The 23,763-nt window shown below is 39.2% G+C and overlaps 1 protein-coding gene across 1 annotated transcript; it reads right to left on the reverse strand.

Moving 5' to 3' along the window:
• Positions 1–1,971: 1,971 nt before the first annotated feature.
• TARS2 (threonyl-tRNA synthetase 2, mitochondrial) lies at positions 1,972–23,654 on the reverse strand. The gene is made up of 19 exons (XM_072427830.1): positions 23,348–23,654; positions 21,515–21,598; positions 20,852–21,042; positions 20,625–20,748; positions 20,163–20,284; positions 19,323–19,440; positions 17,753–17,814; positions 16,299–16,377; positions 15,414–15,560; positions 14,808–14,906; positions 12,463–12,629; positions 11,530–11,692; positions 10,951–11,088; positions 10,181–10,258; positions 8,899–8,999; positions 6,161–6,265; positions 5,516–5,588; positions 4,235–4,349; positions 1,972–2,588 (listed from the first exon to the last, which is right to left on the reverse strand). The coding sequence occupies exons 1-19, from the start codon at positions 23,417–23,419 to the stop codon at positions 2,440–2,442; spliced, it is 2,187 nt and encodes a 728-aa protein (XP_072283931.1). The 5' UTR covers positions 23,420–23,654; the 3' UTR covers positions 1,972–2,439.
• Between the last annotated feature and the right edge of the window lie 109 nt (positions 23,655–23,763).

A 23,763-nucleotide genomic window follows, 5' to 3' on the forward strand; every position in this document is an offset into this window, starting at 1 on the left:
GGGGCCTTTAGTGCACCAACCCTGCTAGATGTAAATATAGGAAGCTGCAGCTGCTGACAAACACTGGTATATGGAGATGCAGGTGGGTTATAACAAAATCAGTAAGGACTAGTTGGATTGGGTAGGGATGGTGGGCCAACCATGCAAAGGAGGGGGAATGTAAACACTAAATTAATAAAATTTATATAAATTCAAACACTAAAATCTCATTTATATTTTCATTAAAAAAAATAAATCATGCCTTTACCTGTATAAAGCTCGCAATCCATCCATAAACCCAGCAAGTCTTCCCTCTTCTTTCCTGGGCTCTTTGTTCAATGATGCCTTCTTCTTCCTTGGGTCTCCTGATCTCACACTGCACAGGCACAAGATCAGGTGATGTGTTTTCTTACAAATGTAAAACACAATGAGCGCAGATCTGATCCATGTATGCAGGAGATTGAGCACTCACTTTTTTACATTATAGGAAAGCCCCTTGATGGCACATGGCAGATCTTGGGCATGCACAAAAAGAGTAATTCACAGCTATTTTGGATATGCAATTAAAAATATTGAAAAAGTGAGGATAGAGTTGCTTTAAAATCTATGCTACAGTAGAGCTTCTCAACTGCAAAGGTTAAAAAAATTGTTTAGCCAGGGAACAGTCTTTTTTTTTTTTTTTTTGCAAAATTACTATACTGTCTTTTAGACAATAAATCATTCACATTGACAGGAGAAAGCACTGCTGTGGTCCTACACAGTGATCACTATGGTTTGCTATTCTACTGAGCATGGGGTTAGGAGCCAATCAACAAGGTTCCTGACCATAAGCCCAGAATATCAGCTGACCAATGACTGCTCCATCTCAGATGGCAGGTGTGTGATCACAATAAAATTACCGGTGGGTCAGGGAAAAGAGTCCTGATGTTGTAATTTAATAGGGGCAGACCTAAAGCTCCCTTTATTATTAGTACACACGTGGTAGGAATTAAAATTTTGAACATTGTGTGATATTCCCTCCCCAGCACCATGACTCCCAGCGCAGGGGGCGGGCTCATACAACTAATCCAGAAATCTGTTTTCTAGAGGCATATTTATTAACATATTGTTATAAACAGCTTTTCCATTACAAATGAATTTTGTTTAGATCAAAGTTCTTTATTAAGATTCCAAATCCAAAATTTTGATGAACTTGAGATGGCTGAGGCCACGTAAGCAAACAGACCTTCAAGCTGTAAATGTTTACTTTGGATGGAAGCAATTTTTTAATCAACTGTACGGATTGTGTGAGCAATAAACAGTAAATCTGTCTTCATTGCACATGAACAAAAAGATGTTTTTGAAAACCTTTGCCATTTGTTTGATAATGAGCACTTCCAAAGCTTGAAAAGGCTCATTGCGGAGGGAGAGACATTTCTGGTGATTTAAGCAGCATACACAGGTTCAATATTTGTCACTGGAAATAATCTTTCCGGATGATGAATGACACCAGACTTAAATCCCTGCTTTACTAGCTATACCTTAATTGTGAATTCCCATCTTTGACCACTAGATTGTTTTGTAATTTTGTAATACAATCAGTCTATAAAGGCTCTCTGGGCATGGATAGCATTTTAGGCCTGATGAGTATGAACAAGGTTGTGGCTGTCCTATCTGAGTGTAAGCAGATGGATAGAAGTGTGTTTTCCCAGGATGTGCAAAATATGATGCATTGGAGTAGATAATATTAAATACCTGTGGATTCAGATTAATTTCAGGTTTAGTTTTGTGTTGTCCATACAGCTTAGTCTAAATGTGGGGGCAGCTAGTCACCCACCAGCTCTTCTGCTAAAATTTCTATATGCGAGTTCCCAATCTGACCAACTACTATGATAACTCTCACTATATAAAGAACTGAAACTTTCAATGGGTTGTGGACAGTTTGGTGGTCTGGCAGGGTCACCCTAATAGCTGTGGATAACATTTTGGTTTGTATTTACAGAAAGAAAATGGTTTTTGGTGAATAATAACATTTTATTGAGCCATTATAGAAAAATATATTCATAATAAATAAAAAAGGAAAACCACAAAAGAAAAGGAGACCTAAGATTCTAATGGGGTGTCCCCAATAATTCACACGGCAGTAGTGGTCAGGGCCAGGTGACCCAATGCCCAGGCCAAGTGGTCAATGACTTCTGTGCAGCATTACAGGCCAGTGGTCAGAGCCGAGTATGTGCACCAACCACTTAACGCAGGACCAGTGATCAGCGACCTCTGTTTACCACCTATGCATGTTCATGCCAGCAGTTGGAGATGTCTCTTCCAACATTATTGACAGACTGCTAACAGTAGAACATCTCAATGCTTTGTTGTCACAAATTACTCTTCTCCGTTTATACCAGTAGACTTCAGATTATGTTTGGACTAGAAGAATTTATTTACAGGAATTGGGAGAATACGCAATTCTGTAAACAGCAAATGTCAGAAAATCTCTTCTGCATTCCTGACGCGTGACTCGCTCAGCTCCGTTAATCTGGAGACCAGTTCTGTAAGGCTGTGCTCTCCGTGCTGCTTATTGTCTCTGGTCCGTATGTTGACTGTGCTGTTCTGTTTCTCTCGGTCTCCAACAACTGCAAAGGAAAAAAGGGAAATTTAGATTGATACAATACACAGACATTTCTTTATAGGTCTACCACAGGTACATGACTTGAATTACAGAGGTATTGAAAAAAACTGGTCATGTTCTCACACATCCCAAATTAAGTTTGGCTGAAAGTTTACTAACCGAACAGACATTTTTTACGTTTTAACATTTCATGTTAAAACACTCCTCGATTTATTCATTTATGAAACCATAGGGGACAATACAACCCACAGCTGCCATATTGCAAACACCAAAGCAACCATCGTGCCCTGCTGTAAAATTAGCAAATTCTCTTGGCTGCTAGGACTCACAGCATTGCTCTTTATAATTCTTTCTTTTTTACCCTTACATGTGCTGCTACTATCTGACACTTTATGTAATCGTGCACTGGTTCACTTACAGTTTATGTAAAGACAAAACTTTTTTTTTTATTTGTAAAGATTTGGATAGAGTGCAGAGCCTACAATTTTTTATTTTATTTATATTATATTTTTATTTATTTATTTATAAATCCTGGTGACCTAAGACCTGGTTGTCCTGGTAACAACTGAATACAAAATCTCTAATCATTGCTTTTTCAGATCAGGAAGTGAAGGGGTTTCTCCTAACCTCCCTAGCAGTCTAATTCTGTCCAAATTTCCATGCAAAAAGCAGTACAATTTTTTTTGCATGGAAATTTATTTTTTATTGTAAGCTATAATTCTTAAGCATATTTCACTGATATTTAATAAAATTAGCACATTTAATAATAAACTTTAACAAAACACAAAAATCTGTTAAAAAATATTTAAACATGTAGTAACAGTACAGTAGCATATATAATATAATTATATATTTATTACATGAATATTTCTTTGTATTGGACTCGCTACAGCTATTTTGTATTGAACCCAATACAGAATTATTTAAATTTACCGCCGATCCTCCTGCCCGCACCAACGTCACCAGGAAACCCCAGAGATTGTTGCTGCATTCGCCAGCTAGAGATCAAGGAGGAAGAACGTGTCCCCAGGACCTGAGGGGTCAGCAGGATGCCAGGGGACGACAACGGAGCAAGGTAAATGGGTTTTTTTTTCGTTAAAAGTTACCCCGAGTGTGACTCAGGAATAGCGCTAGGGGGGATTAAAGGACATAGAAACAACTTCATAAGGGTTTTTAAAACTGGTAAAAGACTGTCTCTATATTTCTCAGAGAATCATGTCTCTGAATGATATGTATGATGGGCAACTGGGCCCATCAGATGACAATCAACATATCTACAGCAGTTAAGCTGGTAACATATCTCCTCTTCCCTAATGACATCTGCAAACCCTTTAGGATTTGGTTTTTTTTTTTTTTTTTTTTTTGACATTACTGAGTAAAGGTGCTAATGCAGCTGCAGGTTAAAGTGGAATAGGAAATCAGTCAGCTGTGCCAAAAATATCAGCAAGGTTTAATTTTCTGCTCCACTCGTCCAGTAAACAGATAAATGTAATAAAAATATTGAAAAAATTATTTTTGGTTCCAAATGAACTGTTGTGCTACAAACTTAGGCCACCTCTGCCCTTACTACACAGAATTACTGTGTGTAGCTCAGGACCCTCTACTTATTTCCATAACCATGGCAGTATTATGATAGCACACACTACATACCAAGAATAAAATTGTATTGTGCCAGCTGAGCCTTGCGGATTTTCTTGTTGAAGGTGGTTCCTTGGTCCGTATCCAAATCCACCATGAAGCCTCGCTCATGAATGACTTGGTGCACCTGGTTATACAATAATCCAAAGGTAAACAAACACTAAGAGGCATATTAATAAAGGACATGAATTACTCTCCTTTAATCACAAAGGTCCTTCTGTTCCACTGAGCCCATGGAGCCATGTAGACAAACTAGAACAGGTCACATGACTCACTTTCCTCCAATCATGGAGTTATCTTTGCTCTATCAAGCATAAAATGCTCTATGAAACTTCAATTGGATTCACGCCATCGCCCAACATTTGTTTAAGGTGGTTGGCTGTAGCTTACACAGTGCAGTATAACAAGAAGCAGATACGATATTTGATAATATCAATATGCCACTGATGATGTTTGTATGATGGCACTAGACAATAGCAGAGAGGAGACAAAGGATAAGAACAGACTCTTCCCCATTTCAGCAGAACTGCAGTCAGCCTAATTTCCATCTTGTGGGCATAAGAACAATTCCTATATGAAGACATGGTCAGATATTGTACCCGTAACATTTTTTTTGGAACATTTGTTGATAAACTTAAATTATGGCTGGGAGGAGGGGTATATTTTTCCAACAGATCTACATAAATTCTTAAGTTACATTTTTCCCCCCAATTTTGTACGAAGGGTTACAACTCTCTAGGATGTAACTGTGCTCACAATGGAATGATTTCGTCCCTTTTTCTGTTGCACCTTTGGGACAGGAAATAAAGGGGAAAAAAATAAGCCGATAGGGGTTTTAACCTTTACCGGGTCTATTCAAAACTGAAACAAAAAAAAAAAAAACATTTGTCAGGACATACTTTATCGGGTTGGATAAATAAAAGGTAAACATTCCTACAGATTTTTAGCTTCCGATTTATTTCTAGTGCAATATATCATAGCACTTTCCTCTCCTTGATTGGTTTTAAAGGGATTGGGTGTCTTGGTAAAAAAAATACTGATTCTTTTAAAAATGCCCAAACTCTCCATTTAAAAAGCCTTTGAATGCTTTCTAAGCGAGCATAATAAGGGTGGTTGACGAACTCCAGTTACACTTGCAGCCAATCAATCTGGTGGAAGGCCAAGTCAAGGTGAGCCACTACATGTTAAGGGTTCCTGCAACAGCTCTTCATGAGAAGTTAATGAAAGTATAATGTGGCTACAGTTTGGCATTAATGTGGCCAGTAACCTATTCAGAAAGTTGAACAATATTACCTCCTTGGCATAATCCTCAGCACTGGCTCCTGTAGGTATCACCATGACCTGGAATGGGGACAACCAAAATGGCCTGCAATAGATAAAATGGGAAAGTCAGATTATTGGATGGGTATGTCAGCTATTTCACACATCAAGATATAACAGGTCCTAAGACACCAATTGCCTAGTATACCAACTATATTACATTATGCATCTAAACTACAGAACAGGCTGGCTACAAAATACCAAAAGTATGTGAAGATTGCCTGAACAAGAACCGCTTAAACTTTTGTGGTTTTTTACTGTACTTTTAGTCTGTTTTGTTTGGTTGTGGTGAGCAACTGTTACATTTTTTACACTTGACCCGTAATAAGCATTTTATTTCCAGACATCAGAGGATCTTTGGTTTTAGTGGATGTGGATTTTATATATGGCATGTGAGACTCATGAGCTGTCTTTATACATTGCAAGGTCTCCCTTCCCCCAATAACCCCACATGTCTATTACATGGATCTTCTAATGATAGATTCTGCTCACACGCCACAAGTGATTGGGTTCATTCGGTGCCAGTAAAATACTCTGATGGTGTGCAGTGGTTGCCAATGACCGTGGAAATGACTCATTTATCAGCTCATGTACACTCTTGTTCATGAATTCTCTTACCACTTCCCGGCGTAATTCTCTGCCAGAATAGCCAACATCCTCTCCACGGAGCCAAGTATAGCGCGGTGGATCATGACTGGCCTCTCTTGTGTGCCATCATCTTTGCTGTGCCAGGAAACAGAAGAGGTCAGACTTAGAACATCTTATTTCACAACAACTGTTATAATCCAAGGTTACCACTCAGTCATAACACAAAAGCTATCGGAGAAAGGCAGATGTTTTCATTACTTGTTATGGTTGTGAAATAATCTGTTGTCATGTTAAACCCAATGCTGGTGTATACAAGACCTAACAGATATTAACACATAGCACATAATGTAATTGTCTGCTAATGGATGTAAATGTACAAACTAGTGCTATATGTATAAAAATAAAAGAACAAAAACATTTTTGTTACAAGGCCACAGTTCTGTTAAGTAATTTTAGAGAGCAAATTTTCCAATATCAAGGGCGGTTCTCTGTGACTTAGACTGGGAGACAATATTGTCCTCAAAGAACACAGAACGGAAATGGGAATGTTTTTAAGTCTGTTCTACAAAAGCAAACTGAAAAATATATTCCAATGGGTAATAAGTTTAAGAGGCTAAAAATGTTGATGTCACAGCTGCTGTTAAAAACGCTGTAAGGAACAAGAAAAGGGAGGATGACCTTCATCATTTGAAAATTATAAAGAATATAACAAAAGATGTAAAAAGATGATAAAATGTGCAACACTTCAAAATGAAAGACAAATTGCAAAGTAAAGTAAAGCAAACCCCCAACATTTTCAAAAATATATTAATACCAAAAAGATCAGATCTGAGCATGTAGGCCCCTTAAAGGATGTCACTGGGTTGGTAACTGGGGATAAAGAAAAGGCAGATTTACTAAATACTTTTTTAGCTCTGTGTACACAAAAGAAAATGGCAGAGCTCAAGTCCAAATTCATAATAGCAATGTCACTGCCTTAAATGAGTCACAATGGCTCAAAATTGCTATAATTGAAAAACAGTTGGGCAAAATTAAGGGTTGAAAAAGCACCAGGACCCGATGGATTACATCCACATGTTCTCAAAGAGCCAAGCTCAGTTATTTCAAAGCCATTATTTTCAGAGACTCTTTAGTCACTGGCATGTAATGGAATTAAGTCCATACAGGATGTCTATAATCTACAAGCAGACCTGGATGTACTGTTTGATTGGGCAGCCAAGATTTCTAGAAACACACAATATAACTGGGTATTAAGGCTTTAAAGTAAAGATAACAGAGACTGCTGATCCAGAAAACATTTGATTGCCTCATGGAATCAGGAAGGAATTTTTTTCGCCTGTTGAAGCAAATTGTACCAGGGTTTTTTTTTGCCTTTCTCTGGACCAGTAACTATGTCCTATAGAGTTTTATATCTGGGATATGTTTATTTCCCTAGTGGTCAAATGTGATGGACTTATGTCTTTTTGTAACCTAACCACCTATGTAACTAACTTTTCTGCAAAAAAACACTTGCCCGATTGCCAATTTTCAAGGTGCAACTTTAGATCCATTTTAAGAGGGGGGGAGGAAGCAAACATGCAGCTGACACTGCACACGTTGACTTGCCATGGGTGCTCTGTACTTTAGTACTTTATATAAAAGCAACAGAGATACAGAATTCAACCTGCAATAAACAGACCTTTCATAAAGCAAATTCACATGTACAAAAAATTCCTTTCATAAACACTTCCAGATTAACCACCTGAGCGTTACACTGAGGTCTAGATTTCTGTACCAAAAAATTCTGTTTTTCATGAAATTTTTTTTTTTAAATTGTAGACTTGTAACTTACAGAAATATGTCCGAACAGGGGATCTAGTAGATAATATGAATATAAAAAATGTATTTACTTTTATTTTTTTTTTACCGGCCGGTATCTTGTGTTCAGCCGGCCGGGCGGCGGAACGCAAGATGCCGGGCAGCGGAACACAAGATACCTCCCGCTGGCACCCGACGCTGGAGAGGGAGATCGACGGACGACGATGGACGGAGGACGACGCTGGAATAGGAAAACGACGCGGGAATCCTTACCTCCATGGTCCGCTGGATGTGCACAGCGGGACCATGGAGGTAAGGATGTGACAAAATTACGGGGTTAACCATCCTAGTCATTTTTTTTTGCCCGACCTTCGTACGGGCATAACGGCTAGATGGTTAAAGGCGCATCTTGTAGCAAAATCTTTAATTGGGCTTTTCATTTTTTCATTTATATTTTGCATAGAATAATGAAACTATAGAACCCTGCTACAATTTTACCGATTCTGTGTAAATTTATCCCAATTGTTTTAGTGAACGGTGTAATGGGACAAGAATGATGGTTGGCCAATTCCGTAGATAACATACTTTTGCATTAGAGATACATTTTATTTTAAACTCATCCATACAAAGTATTTGTAGGGAAGCCGAAGGATTTTCTCTGGATGTTTTATACAGTAACCAGAGCTTTACTGATATCCTGGGAAAGACAAATGTGGTGGAAGATTTTAAACACAGATATAGTGTAATATAATTACAGCATTTTAATAACACATTATCTCTATTTCCCGTATGTACAGGGTAGATCATAGCTATCCGTGGCAATCTGTGGGAAGAGCCTCAGGCACTTGGCAACAGCTGCTAGTTTCTGGTGCCTCACCTGAGCTTAATAGTTTTCTCACGTCAAAACACAGACCTGTCATTTCCAAATAAGTCAAGCATGGTTTTTATTATTTGCTGGATAGAGATCATACCTTGTGTATGTGAGGTTGAAGCGAATGGGGAGCTGAAAGTCAAGTTGTATGGTGGCACACTGATGGTAACGACCCATGGCATCCTGAATTTGGATGTCAATCTTTAGAGGGGGAAAAAAAAATGGTTATCCAAATGAATGTTTTGAATAGTACAAGAAAACCTAAACTCAGAGCTGCCCTAAATGTAGAACCAATCAAATCATGTATTTTGATAATTGGTACTAAAAGCTCCTCCTAACACATTTACAGATTGATTTTCTGATGAAACAATATTGAGCCTAGAATATTAGCACAACCTCCATGTGTGTCCTAATGGGGCTACAACCAAGCAACTCAACCATAGTATTAGTAGTTATCCATTCATTGATGCCACACAGCAATAATATATATGTGGTAGGTGGATCATGAAGACAGTTGTCTCCCCTGGAACATGTGCCCTTATTATTATTATCCAGTATTTATATAGCGCGGACATATTATGCAGCATATTACAAAGTCCATAGTCATGTCAGTAGCTGTCCCTCAAAGGAGGCCACAACCTAATGTCCCTACCATAGTCATATTTCATTAACACAGTCTAAGGTCAACTTGGGGGGTAGCCAACTAACCTAATGGCATGTTTTTGGAATGTAGGAGGAAACCCATACAGACACGAGCAGAACCTGCAAATAGTGTCCTGGCCGAGATTCCATCCTGGGACCCAGCACTGCAAAGGTCAGAGAGCTAATCACTGAGCTACCATGCTGCACAAGTGTTAAAATTACCATATTTTGCATTTCTCCTAATTTCCTGTCCTGATAATGGCCATGGGATAAATAGAGTAATTTATTTCTCCTGCTGTGAGCTAGGAATAGCGACCGGTCTCAGAAGGGAAACAGAAGACAAGTGATGCTGGGACTTCATTATTACTGCAGTTCCCGGCATTACTTGCATCTATAGAACTCTGTGAGCGCAAGTGATGCTGTGAGTTGTGGTAGCGGCATCACTCGCTGCAGAAGGCATTGGCGGGCAGGTGGGCCAGATGCCATTCATTTTCCCAAATCCTAGGGGGGCCAAACAAAATGCCCTCATGGGCCAGATTTGCCCTGCGGGCTAGAGTTTGACACCCCTTGCTCTAAACAACTAAATTATAAGTGGTGACTATACAAAAAAAACTGTCTGCCAAATATGAATGGACAATATTAATAAGCCTGGAGCAGCGATTTTGGGGTAAACTAAAATTGCGTGCACAGGAAACTTTAGTAAACAATGTTTTCAATGTGCATGGAAAGATCATTCATACCTTTGGACCATAAAATGCTCCATCTTCTGGATTCAGCTCCCAGGGAAGACCAAAACCATTCAGACTTTTTTCCAGTTCCTAAAAATGATGCAAAGAAGTGTATAAGTGCACCAATAAAAAGTGCTGAACAATTTCATTAAAGAATCAGAAGCTGTTAATTACGTATCAGTGGAAAAAATATTTTTCTTTTTTTTTTTTTCATTTTATCTTTTTTTACGGAGGAAATAGGAATCTTTAACTTATAACCACAAAATGTTGAATTTACCATTGGCACCGGAAAGGCGGCCTAAAATTGATTTGATATTTCTGCTCTGGTAATGACCTAAATTTTAGAAAGAAGACCTAAAATTTAGGATTGGTTATCATATTCTGCCCCAGTTAGAAAGGGTCACTAGGATAGAAAGTGAGAATAAATCTCAATCTTAAAAAACATATGAAACGTGTCTTAAATCTAAAAGTCTATGGTTCTACAAAGAGGAACAGCAAAATTTTAAAGGAGTTAGCTGAGAGCTGCCTAGTCAAATCCAAGGAGCCCTGATGGTTCACTGGTTTCATTAATTTGCTTGTACCTTAGCTGCACACAACAACAACTTCAAAAATAGAAACTGTATGCCTTCCAGGGAAGCACGTAGTGTGTCATACAGTTGATGAATGAACATGCCCATAGGCAAAAAGGATCAGCCAGCATTTCTTTTTTTTTTTTTTGTACACTACACATAAGTACATGGCAAATACAGTAGCAGTGGAATTATATTATAAAGATAATTTACCTTTTCAGCCCTTTGCCAGACCTCCAGATCCCCCATGTACTTCTCAGGACGTGTAGAGAGGAACAGCTTAAATGTGAACCCAAAAACTGTGTACACGGCACGAAGGAAGTCCAGGCAGCCATTTATTTCAGATTCCAGCTGCAAATTTAACACAGGATAGGCATTTAACCAGTTCAACCCACCCCAGACAGTGTTAACTCTCAATGTTCAGGCAGAACCAGCTGTCTAAGATGGACCTAAGAAAGGTCTATAATTACCCAGAAACTCATGCTGTCATTTTTGGGAAATAAGAGTTGCAGGCAAATTCTTTAGGTACTAGTGCAGTACTGTCCCCTATTTAGTTTTCCGAAGCAGCTCAATATGAATACACTATAGTCCAAAGATTACCCCATATACGAAGTTTAGCAAGCATATTTTAGTAAGGCAAAGCAATGTGTACAGTCCTGCGATCAGGTAATTAATCCATGGCTTCTTCTATTTAGATATGTGAAATATGATTGAAGGTTATTTGGTTTTTCTATCAAGTCTCTAAACAGACACAAAATGACCATGTAATGTACAGCCAAAAGTTAAGCTCACCTGATCCATGGAGCAGAATATGTGGGCATCATCTTGCTGGAAGCGACGGACACGGGTGAGTCCCGATAGCACTCCTGAGAGCTCATTCCTGTGCAGCACCCCAAAATCTGCCAACCTTACAGGAAGTTCTCTCCATGAACGGGGCCGGTGATCAAACATCAAGCTGGAAGGTATCAGAGAAAGGATATTTAAAGTGTCACTAAATAAAAAAAAACAAATGTGTTGTCTTAATGATATATTCTATCCTCCTGCTCTAAAATGTGTGTAGTTAGTCTCTGTAAATACCTTTGGAATGAAGTGCATATGTTTTTTTGCAAGAAATCATGCTTCATTCAGAATGTTTTTCTTTGTAGCCACCCCATTTTGCTGCTACAACTACAAATGTAAACAACCCCATCCATGATACACACTGCAAAGAATCATAGGAGATATAGGCAGGAACCTCATATTGCAGCCACTTCACATACTGACTGTTCAATCAGAAACAGTAAAAGATACCAGCAACCGCTACACATATTGAAAAAAATACATAAATAATGTGAGGATTGTGATTTTAGATCTCCTTTTACTGATCCTGCAGAATAAAATGAGGCAATGTGGAATATTTTAAAATACTTAAGAACTTTTTTTTATAAGATCATCATAACAACTTTTTTTTTTTTTTTTTTTTTTTTTTAGAAGCTGCCAAAAACTGGAGATAAACCTATATTTTGTGTTTTGGTTGGACCTGCTAAACAAAATATATCTTAGACCATGCTCCAGGCATATCTGGGTCATATTCTGCAAAATTTAGAAACAGCGGGACACAGAGTGCAGCTGCAGCACATAAAATGAATACCATCAGCTGCTGAGTATATGGTGAATCATGACAGCCTGCAGCCTTTTTCAGGATATACACTCCACGAGGTCAGCAGGTTTCATTTATTGACTCACCAGTGACCGGGACAGTTCATAGGCTTCAAAGAGAAAGTCTCATCTTCCACAGTAAAAGAGAACATATTCTCTCCATAGTGCTCCCAATGTCCAGACTGCTCCCATAGTTTGTTGTTGTACATGTTTGGTGTTATGACTTCTGTGAACCCTCGCTTCCTGTATTCACTCTACATGGGATAAAAAACAAAAAAAAAACAAAAAGGAACACAAGTTAGCCTATAAGGTTTAACATATATGCATTTTAAAGGGAGATGTATTGGAAAATTATCAGCAACGTTTTAATTTTTCCTGCAACTAATCTTTTGAGCTAAGGAGGCCTACTTCAAACTCATGCTCACCAAATTAAAATTCTTCTACGCAATAGGAAACAAGTGGGAACATAACAAAAAAACAGATATCACTACTGGAGATAAATGGGTGCCACCACCCTGCCTCTATCAGCCACTATATCCCAATTCTCCACCTATAGTCCCTGGCTCTAGCAGTGATGGTCCTTCACATTGTATGCCCTTGCAATGACTGTTCCCCATGCTCATTCCTCTAGCAGTGACTGTGACTAAAGTCCAAGTCTCTAGTGACATCTGTGTATCACATCCCATTCCTTGCCTCTATTGCTAAATATCCCTGGGTGTACTGCCTGTCAATTCGGTCAATACTACTAGATAGGAGAATTATGGATTAGACCTAATTTATTCTTACTGCTCAAAATCATCCCAGTTGGATGTTGGAGACAACTCATTTTTTTATCTTTACAAATTCTTCCCACGGACCTTATTCACAAATGCATACAACAGGTGTACAGTCCTTGTTATTGCCTTCAAGCCACATACTAGTTTATAGACCAGCGCTAACCATCTGGCCTGCAACCAGTAAAATTTCCCCTTTTTTTGTTTTTAACCGCAGTGAAAACGTGAAAAATGGAAGTTGATAATGACAGTGACACTTGTAGTCAGTCTTCACCGGAAATCTACAGACATGAGTCATGCTTGCGTAATATCTACATATATTATGAATCTCCCTAAATGCCTTAAAGCTAGAAACAGTCTACAGAACTTTAAATCAATGTACAATCAACATCATTATTCAAATGCCAAAACAAAATGTTAAAAAAATCTTAGCGCTTCAGCACCACACCCTAGCAAACCATCAACAGAATGGCCTAGAAAAAGGAAGTAGATGACACTATGAAGTAAATGTCTCAGCAATTCACACACAGTAAAAGTATGTGTGTTTATGTGGTATAGAATAAATGAAAGATTCAGATGGATGTATGTTTCTATGCTAGCCAGGGATGCGTTTTTACTTAGTAACTAGTAGAGATCAGTAATTTATAGTAATTTACTTCTAGCAACAATACAAGTGAACGGAAGTTTTCATTTTAGATCTTCAAGGCCATTTCCCAGATTAAAGTATCAGAATGTACAATGTTATAAAAATAGAGCTTTATATACAAAGACTGTGAAAGTCCCATCTTTCCTGTAACCGCCCTTTCTGATCTTTATTCTTATATAACAACAAAATCCCAATTCTAACAGCAGCCTGAAAGCTGCAAGAAAGACGAAAGTTATATCACTTCACTCTTCTTACTATATACCCATTACTTTGTTTTGCTTAAGAACATATAAATAATAAAAAATAATGTACAAATTAAAAGGAGGTAAATATTCATTTAGCATTTTCCACTTCTTATTTTCTGATAGTCACATGATTTTCTTTTCAAGCTACTCTCCACTCCATTGTCCGATATGAAGGCGAAGATTATAGCTAGTGTGCGAGACGTCCTGTATAGGTTACCATAATGTTTTGTTAACATTCTCTTTGTCAATCATCTGTTAATAAAACTGCCATCCGATATTAAAAATATTCAGTGTTCTCCCCAGCTCCTTTTAGCCGGGCGCACCACCCAGCCCTTTTCAGTAATTATCCGGCTGTTTTTTGGCGATTACTGAAGAGTTGGGTCACAATCCAGGGGCAGCCACCTGCATACAATTACTTTCCACCTGCCTTAAAAAAACATTCTGGGTTGAACACTGATAATGTTTTACATTTTATTAATGCATGAGGCAGGACTGATCATCACATGAGGGGGTGTTACAAGCAAACAATACAGGAAACCATCCACTTTCTGATATAGAAGGAGAATGTGCAGAAAGCATGGCATTGCTGTAGACAGGAAATCACCTTGCATTGTACATAAAGTGATGTTGACTGTCAGGAATTGAAATGGACTCCACATGGTTTGCTGTGCATGTTTGTCTGACCATTTCCTCAGCAGAATCAGAAAGAATTAGGTGTTTTGTTTTAATATTACTCAGACCTTAGTTGTGAAACAGAAAGGGAAATACCTTTATGAAGTCTATCAGGACATTGTAGATGTGTGCTCCTCTTGGCAAAAAGAAACAGCTTCCTGGACTGAATTCATGGAAGAAGAACAAACTCTGATCCTGGAAGAAAAGGAATCTTATAGTTACATTAAAATATTCAGTGTTGCTTCCATGTTAAATAATACCGTTTTCGTCATTGCAATTCTGCGATTTTTATCATAATAATAATAATAATAATAATAATATCATCATCAGACATATCTCCATCATAAATAATTATTGTGATTTTATAGATGTGCAGCATATTTCATCAGTAGGTAATAGTATATATGGATGAGATATGCCCTTTAATTATTACACCCACTGCCTGACCTGCTTTCTGCCTGGTAAAATACTTATTTACTTTCCAGTAACTTTCACTGCGTACTTCTGCCTGGCACTGAGCAGCTACCACTTTGCAATGTAAACAACCTGGCCTGGTATTCTTTTGACTGCAGCAAATGCATATCTAGGCACAGAAACGCAATGGGAGATCAACTGATTTGCGAAAAGGAAGGTTTAAGGAGATAGGTGGCAGCACTTACGGGGGGGCCTTTAAAATGATTTAATATAACTGATCACTTTTACCCTTCCAATCTTGCGATGGTCCCGGCTGGCTGCCTCTTCTTGTTGTCTCTCCCATTCTTTCATCTGTTTACTGTCAGGAAAGGAAATCCCATAGACCCTCTGTAATGGATCCTGCAAAGGGTCCCCTTTCCAGAAGGCTGATGAGTTCTGTTATGAAACAAGAGATTAGATCATATATTACCATATACTGAACAGATCACAACTGCCTTTAGAATGTAGCATTTAAAAAAAAAAAAAAAAAAAAAAAAAAAAAGATAAGGTGCCTATACAACTGAATACAGCCTACCAATCAGTTATTTTAGGCATCTCAAGACCAGAAGAATTAGCTTTTGGTGCTGACAAATTTGGTTTCTGATAACCCTGCATTATACTTGGCGTAAGTTTACTGTGGGGATTAAAGTTTTACGGATCCAAAAATATGTTCATTCGGAAGATTATGGATTAGGTTAGGTGTGATTTTAGGGAGGGAGGGGTAGTGTTAAATAACAGTCAACTAAAAAGGAAAGTGTCACTAGAGGAATATAACATTACATAAAATAAATTGCTTCAGTCCAATGCAACCCGTGTTAACCAAACCAGGTCAAGCAATCTATATAGAAACAAGCTTTTTTGTGCCAAGCTTTTTCCACTTGACCATCAGAACCATCTATTCTGCCAGCTTATGTATTAGAACAGAGGGATGGCATACACCAGGGGTGATGGCAGCTGACTTTAGATTTATGTGCCAGGGGTTAGTTCTGAGGCACCAGAGCCAATTCTCTTCATGTGCAGTGAAACTACGAGTAAGGAAAAATTGCTGCCATCATTTTTATATATTTTATACACATACATACACACATATAAATAATGATCTGATCCCTCTAATCAAGGAATTGTTTGACTCACCTTAATGAGTTTCATAGCTTTGATCTGCCCGGTGTGCCTGACATGAGGACCTTGGCAGAGGTCAACCAAAGTTCCACACCTGCAGATAGTAACAAGAAAATTCTAGACATGCTGTTTTTCTAACAGGACAATAAAGCCCACAAACAACTGTGATGAAAAATATAGATGTGGTGAATGCATCTGTTTTCCTTTTTTCAGGCAAAGTACAACATATTCCCATTGATAATGGATCTTTGTGACTTAAGCCGTGTACACACGTTAGACTTTTTGTCATTGGAAAGAATCTTTCACAATCTTTTCCAATGACAAAAGACGCATGAATGAGCGCTGTACATACAGTGCCGTTCTGCTCTATGGAGAGGGGAGAGGGGAGGGGGGAGAACGACAGAGTGGCACCCCGCTACGCTTTCTCCCCTTTACTTGTATTGCGGTCATTTGTCATTCGTGGATCCACCAGGATGGATCCATGAATGGCGTTGGACCGTCGCTGAACACACAATGGATTGTTGTCCGATACGGACTCTGAATTGATAATCTTTCTGTGCATTTCTGAGATCAGGCAGTGCAATGTCAGGGGCTTTTCTCAATTTTATTTTAAAAAAAAAGGAGCTTGATAACACTCATGCACAGCGACAAAAAGCATGGGGATTATAGAGAAAAAAAAAATCTCCCATCACTGTCCATTAACAGGTTTAGGTTGGTCTAGGACAGGGGTCTGCAACCTGCGGCTCTTCAGCCTCCTTGTTGTGGCTCCCTTTGGCTGCCGCGGGGAGATCCCTGATGGGGGATCCCCTTCCTCCCAAGACACTGCGGAGGAGGGGGATTCCCTATCCGGTGTTCTAATGAAAAAAATCTACCAGTGAAATAAATCTACCACGGGGTGTGTACAAATGGGTGTGTACAATGACATCCCCCTCCTTTGAACCCCAATTCCTCTGGAATGGGGAGATGTACAAAACCAAAAATGTAGGTGCAAGTGGGGGACACCTGTGACTAACACTCCCTAAAATGTAATTGTTATAGTAATATAGCGGTTCCCTACAACACGAGACACGGCTGCGAGTTGAGGGTGAAAAAGAAGAACACTTTCTTGATGCCACACTTGGTATTATATACAAGTCCCCGTGCAAGGGGACCTCCCATCTGGACCTGATGGAGGACTAGGCGATACACACTGACCAATGGAAAGAACCACACAATCCGGGACACTCCCACCCAATGTCTCCCCTGTCTGTGAGATTATTAGGTCAGACACCGGAAGAAGCTCACTCATCACCTGACAGTAAAACCACATTGTTTATAAAGTCTCCCTTACCAAACACACAATGTCTCTCCTCTGTCTGGGAGATAATTAGGTGAGACACCGTATGTAACCCAATCATCTCAACAGACAAACAGAGGGCCTTTGTTACACCACACTCAGGTTTTAAAAATAAATTCAGTATGCCATTTACCTGTAAACACTTGTAGTAGCTTCCACTTTGTCTTTAATGATCTGCGTTTTAAACTTGTTGTACTGCAGGAAAGAAATTATGGCTCACATTACTCGAATACTGAAATAATCAAATCATTATTCACCATAAACCAGACAGGATTATTTTGTCAGCAATTAAAAAAAAGAACTAATGAGAGATGCTGGTAACTGTCACATGGCTGAACATGGTGATCTTTGTAGGACAGAATTTTATTATGAATTAGTAAACAAAACCTAAAATATGTGACAGGTCAGGTATACAGCCGCATCCCAGCAGCTTACACTCGCCTATCATTCTCCCAACCAATCTAATAAGCGGCCAGTTTTGGGGTATGGGTATGACTAAGATAATATTAATATTATTTTTAAAAAACTGAATTTATATAGCGCCAACATAATACGCAGCGCTGAACATTACATGTGGGTAATAGTTATGGGCAAATTAAAAAGTGCTGCCACATGGGGGGAATTCCATGGCCTGGAAAAAGCTTCACCTTACAAGGTGAATTCCCTTCCCCAAACAAGCGATCAGCGTAGAAAGTGAGTGAAGGAAAGGTGAATATGTAGTACTGGTAAAGGGGAACTAAAATAAAACTGCACTGCATGGGCAGAGAACAGGTTCACTTTTATAACATAATTAGATAACCACCAAGAATTAAGCAGGATCCCTTTGATATTTATTGCCATTCTTCTTCATAATTAGTTAATATTAACAAAGAAATCCCTTAAACACATATGCAAACAATGCAGAGGTCTTAACTTCCTTTACAAAGAATGCAGAGCCGTATCCAGCAATCCAATAATAAAAAACCTAGGATTCACTGGGATGCTGAATGCTGGTGACAGGCTTATGCCAAAGAGAACCGGTCTCCAAGACATGAGGCCAAGGCTGCAATGAAAGGTCAAATATCTGGCTAATGGTATGTGTAAAGACCTTTGGTGGGGTTTAAATTCAACATCCTGGCATCTGCCTAAACCTTTTATTCAATCAATTTTAATCCATTTTTTCCAACAACTTTCAGGTCTTCAGGGAACACCTTCTATAATTACTATATTCACAACTCACAGTACATTAGTGTAGTGGGTCAGTAGGAAGAATGCTTCTATCATTACTGGCCAGGGTGAAGAATGTAATCCTTATAGATAGCCAAAGGGATCATTGGTGTCGGTTAACCTGACCTGAGAAGCACAATTGCTCATTGAGGAGGAACACTGGTTGAGAAACAAACCGTAAGTGTCCGGCTCTGTTATGAAGACCATATTTGAAGTCTAACTGTATATGTATACAGTAATTCCCATTAAAGAGTAAACAGCCTGACCAAGACTTTTTTTTATGAAGATAATAAAAGTTGCTGTTGACAGTTAGCAGATAAAACTTATCAGTAAAGAGGAAGTAGATAAAACCATCATCTGATCCTGTTTAGAAATATATTATGCTAATGCAGCAATTCTGATGACCCTAAACGCTGCTTAGTGCATGTGAACACAGAGCTGGGTGAACCTCGCAGTCATGAAGTCTGTAGGACGAGTCCCTGTTTACAACTTCTCACCTTAAAAAGTTCCAATAAGTCTTCCCGTGTCACTTCCACCCGCTGGAAGGGATGTTTCTGTTTAATGATATCTTTACAGATGGATTCCAGACCAGGAAGGTCACTGCCCAGCACATTACTAAACACAGGGGAGAAAACAGATTGTTACTGGAAGAAGGACTAATGAGGAACTTGGGGCTGTTATAAGGAATATAGTAACAATTACACATTATTCACATCTGCCTAAAAACAGTAAATGCATAAACGCACAATAAAGGTATATTTTAAAAAAATCCCTTCATTCACTCAAACATTCCCTCCATGTTTATTCAAATCCCTCTAGATTTCAATGCATTTTTAAACTGTGACTCATTCTGCCACCTAGTGGATATTTGTCAAACGTGCAAAGCAATTGCAATAGGGAAGTCTTTAAATTCTAACGTATTTAGGGGAGAAGCATCAAAAAATATACCCCTATGTGGTTACAAAATATATTTTGGCAGGAAAAATTTTATTTCATTTTAGGGCTGATGAAAATATGCCTGAATAAGCCACATAAGCTTAATTAATGAAAAGCAAAAGTCTTATCACCAGAAGACATGAGACAGTTATTTGATATATTACACAAACATGCACAGAGAGAGAGGTGGAGATGTTGGTATATAACACCATCATGGTACATCAGCCTCTTGCAATCCCCTCCATAGTACCCGGAGTCAGATGTGCTGCATACAAATATACCAAAAAGAGAATTCTTGATGGAGGAGAGAATTTCATGACGCCCCACAGCAAAGCTGGCAGACCCATCAGAGCACATCATATAGAAATGTGAACAGACCGGACACTTAAAATACTTTTTACCTATTGGACAGATAAACATCATAGAAGAAGCCGTTGTCTGTGCTGGGTCCATGACACAAGAGGCCTCCGTAGTACTGCTCCAAAGCTGCCCCCAGGATATGGGCGCTGGAATGCCAAAAAATCTGTAACAAACACAGAAGTCTCAATAAACTTTACTCATTTAAAAAGGAATTACAGTTTGGCTGCCATCTTTTAACAAAAAACTTTTAGGTACAGGGTTCAGGTTTCACACATGCATACTCATGACAAGGGATTCCCAAAGCACTAAGGTTTTCTGAAGGACAGCTATCACCCTTTGCTTTGGACTCTGTACACCTAACCTGAAGAAGCATGCAGGCAGAAAAGAGAATAAAATCACATCTCCAACTCTTCTTTGTGTAAAATTATAGCATAAGCTATATTCAGGGGTCTCATTTATAACATGGAACCAGTTACTGACACACACATTCCAAATAAACTTACATCTTGCCCCTCACGGGAGTCAAAAGTGAAGAACTTTATGTCAGAGTCTGCTTCCAGGGGTCTGTTCAGATCGTAAACTGATCCGTTCACCTGAGCCCCTATGATATTGTGAAAGGAGCCTGGCCTGATAAGGGAAAAAACAAAATTAGATTAAACATGAAAAGGTCATTACAAATTTGGAGAATTTAGGAGTATTAGGATTTTTTAGTTGCATAAGTGAGATTTACCTTGTCTGTATAGCCACGTCATAGGGAGTTGTTCTCCGTGAGTGCCCGCTCAGCACAGTGCCATCCAGCAATGAGATCCTGATTGGACGAGTCTCCCTCGCAACTCTCTCTGCCAGTCTGGCTTCATAGCTTTCCTTCAGCTTTTCAAAACATTGCAGCCGCTCGCTGATAAACTCAGGCAGAGCATTGTTCTATGGGAAATACATAATAGGATGCCGATCAACAAATAATGAAGCTTCATTAAAAAAATGACCAGTAAAGCAGCCTGGTAATAAAAAACCCAGAGGGGAAATTCATGTGTTACAAATCTGTAAACAGTTAAAAAATGAATTTGTCATGTTAGAAAAAAAGAAACACTTTATGTTAAGGGAATTGCCCCAGAAATGATCATCAATGATTACATTGCTTTGAAATGATCTTATGTGCAGTACAGTGTGCCCCCACTAGATGGCCCTGTGATCTCATGTAAGGTGTATAACTGTCTCTGATGGCAAAAGTTTGTCAAACATTTTACATGGGGACACAACACCATCTAGTGGCTCAAGAAGATTCATTTTCTAATGGCATTTTCATGGGAAAAAATAGTTACACTCCATTATATACTTTACTTACTGGATAGTTTCTGCATAAATCAACAACACACACACACATTCATCAACCTACCTGCACATCTGCATGTTTATGGTCATCAGCAGAACTGTGCTTCCCCCTTCCATTGTGTGTTGCAGGAGACCCATTCCTGGAGCACTACAGAGAACAGAAGAAGGAATTTAGATACTACCAACACAGCAGCATAAAATGATATCACGCACACATACAAACACCAACTTTCTGCCAACTCAACTGCAGAGCTCAATTTAATCTGAGATCAGTCAACATACAAATGTCATGTCAGTATAAACCATGAAACATACGAAGTCAAATATTGGAATTTTATTTTTGGTTTGCTTTTGTCATGACAACTGCCATCATGAGCCAGTTTGACTGGTTGTCTCTGGTACAACTTCCTCTGGGTCAGTGCTGAGTTTCTCAGTATAGATTTCTTCGCTAAAGACCAACATGGGCATCAATGAGATCTAAATATTTTCTCAGGGATCACTATGTGTGCTGGTATTTATCTGTATTCTCTCCCTGTCAGGGCAGAACAAGCCCAATGTCAGGCTGCAACCTTCCAAGGAGGTAGATGTAGCTTCACTGTATTACATTCATCATGTGTTTTTTGAGTGTCCAATAGACACTGAGCTAGGGTATGGGATAGTCATACTGACGGACGCTTGAAAATACTTGACATGTAAAGCTGCACTTTCAAAATATTTAAGATTTTAAAATATTTACGACAGGAAGAAGAAAAAAAAAAAGGCATACTCAAAAAATGAACAGGAATTACATTTTCGCTCTCTAGCAGTAGTAATTGTGAAGTCGCTGCTGGAAGGAGGAACAAGGCACCCATCAAGAGCACCGAGTCTCTGACACATCCAGAAGTCTGACACCAGGCGCATTAGAGTGAGGATGGCTCCCTTCCCACCCCTTTATCTGGGCAGAAAAAAAAAAAAATTGCCCCTCCTCCCAACTTCCTCAGCTGAAAGGGCCAGTCATACCCAAAAGCAATATATTAGGTGAAAAGGGAACTAAACTGAAAACTGCCAAAAAAAAAACACTTACCTTCAATCCCACAGGGCAGTCCGATCCATCCGGGGATGTCTTGCAACAGTTCCCGCGTCGTCCCGGCATCCGCTCCGGGCGGCGCCATCTTTTCCTCTTCTCCTGGGTTCTTCATCCTACGTCACCCAACCCAGGCTTGAGAACGGGTTGATGTAGGATGGGAAAAAAAACAAATTTTTCTCTTTACGCGAAAAAGCTTCTTCTGCGCATGCCCTGGGATGCTTGTGCATGCACAGAAAAGTGCACAAGAGCCTCCCGAGATGCGTGACAATTATTAGGAAATTATTCGCCTAAGCGATGAAGAATTGGGAGGTGCTGCACCCTATTTTTTAAAAAAAAAAAAACAAAGTACAGAATTTTTACCTTACATGAAAGGGCTGCCTACCATTTTATATAAAGTGAAAATTATGTGTTTAGATACACTTTAAGCTAACTTATACAGTCTATATGATCGAAAGAAGTGAAAGTCCCCCCAGACCCCCATAACGGTGACAGCAGCAGACCTGGGTACGTGCAGGAGAGATTTTAACAAAACCCAAGTCGTATAGGAAACTTTTATATGATTACATCAGTTTTGGGGGGAATGGCCCTTTAAGAAATATAGGACATGTGTTTCAATGACACAAGAGTTTACTCATAGTTATTATTGTTAGGGGTGAATGATCCCAAACACACACAGATAAAAAGACACCTCTGGGGAATGAAGGAGATCAGAGATCCCCAGGGTTGTCACATACAGACTGAATGAGAGCTGCTAAGGTCACTCAGTAATGCTGCATGTAGAGCTATGGCAGATCACACATCAGTCACAGAACAAGGAAGCAGAGCACTGACCCCACACCAGGCAGCTCGGATAGGTTTGTGTTTTATGACCGAGCTCCTCTTAACCAGCGCCAGCAACCTCATAATCCTCAGCGTGCACACACAGCAGCCATGACACTCAGGACACGCCTCCTGCTGGGGCCCCTATGTCATGTGACTGACGGATCATGTGACTGCTCACCCGGCTAAGTACAGCGCGATCTACGATGCTGGGGAGATGGCGACACCTAGCGGCTACACAGCGGCGGTGCATGCCAGAGATTATGTACAAGCAAAGCAATGTTTTCTATCTAGTAACAAAATACGGAGATATTTTACTAATTACTGATATAGTGACAATGTGCATGTCAAACGCGTTTTTTATTATTTAAAAATGAAAAGGTAAAAATTCTAATTCTACAATATATACACACACATATATACACATA

Source organism: Pyxicephalus adspersus, chromosome 12 (assembly GCF_032062135.1).
Source record: "Pyxicephalus adspersus chromosome 12, UCB_Pads_2.0, whole genome shotgun sequence".
Lineage (NCBI taxonomy): Eukaryota > Metazoa > Chordata > Amphibia > Anura > Pyxicephalidae > Pyxicephalus > Pyxicephalus adspersus.

Coding starts and splice junctions, on each gene's coding strand:
- TARS2 (XM_072427830.1), bottom strand. CDS start 23,419: ATGAGGTTGCTGGCGCTGGTTAAGAGGAGCTCGGTCATAAAACACAAA. Junction 21,599..23,347: donor TCCGAGCTGCCTGGTGTGGG/GTCAGTGCTCTG, acceptor TGTTCTCTGTAG/TGCTCCAGGAATGGGTCTCC. Junction 15,561..16,298: donor AAGCTATGAAACTCATTAAG/GTGAGTCAAACA, acceptor GTTTCATAACAG/AACTCATCAGCCTTCTGGAA.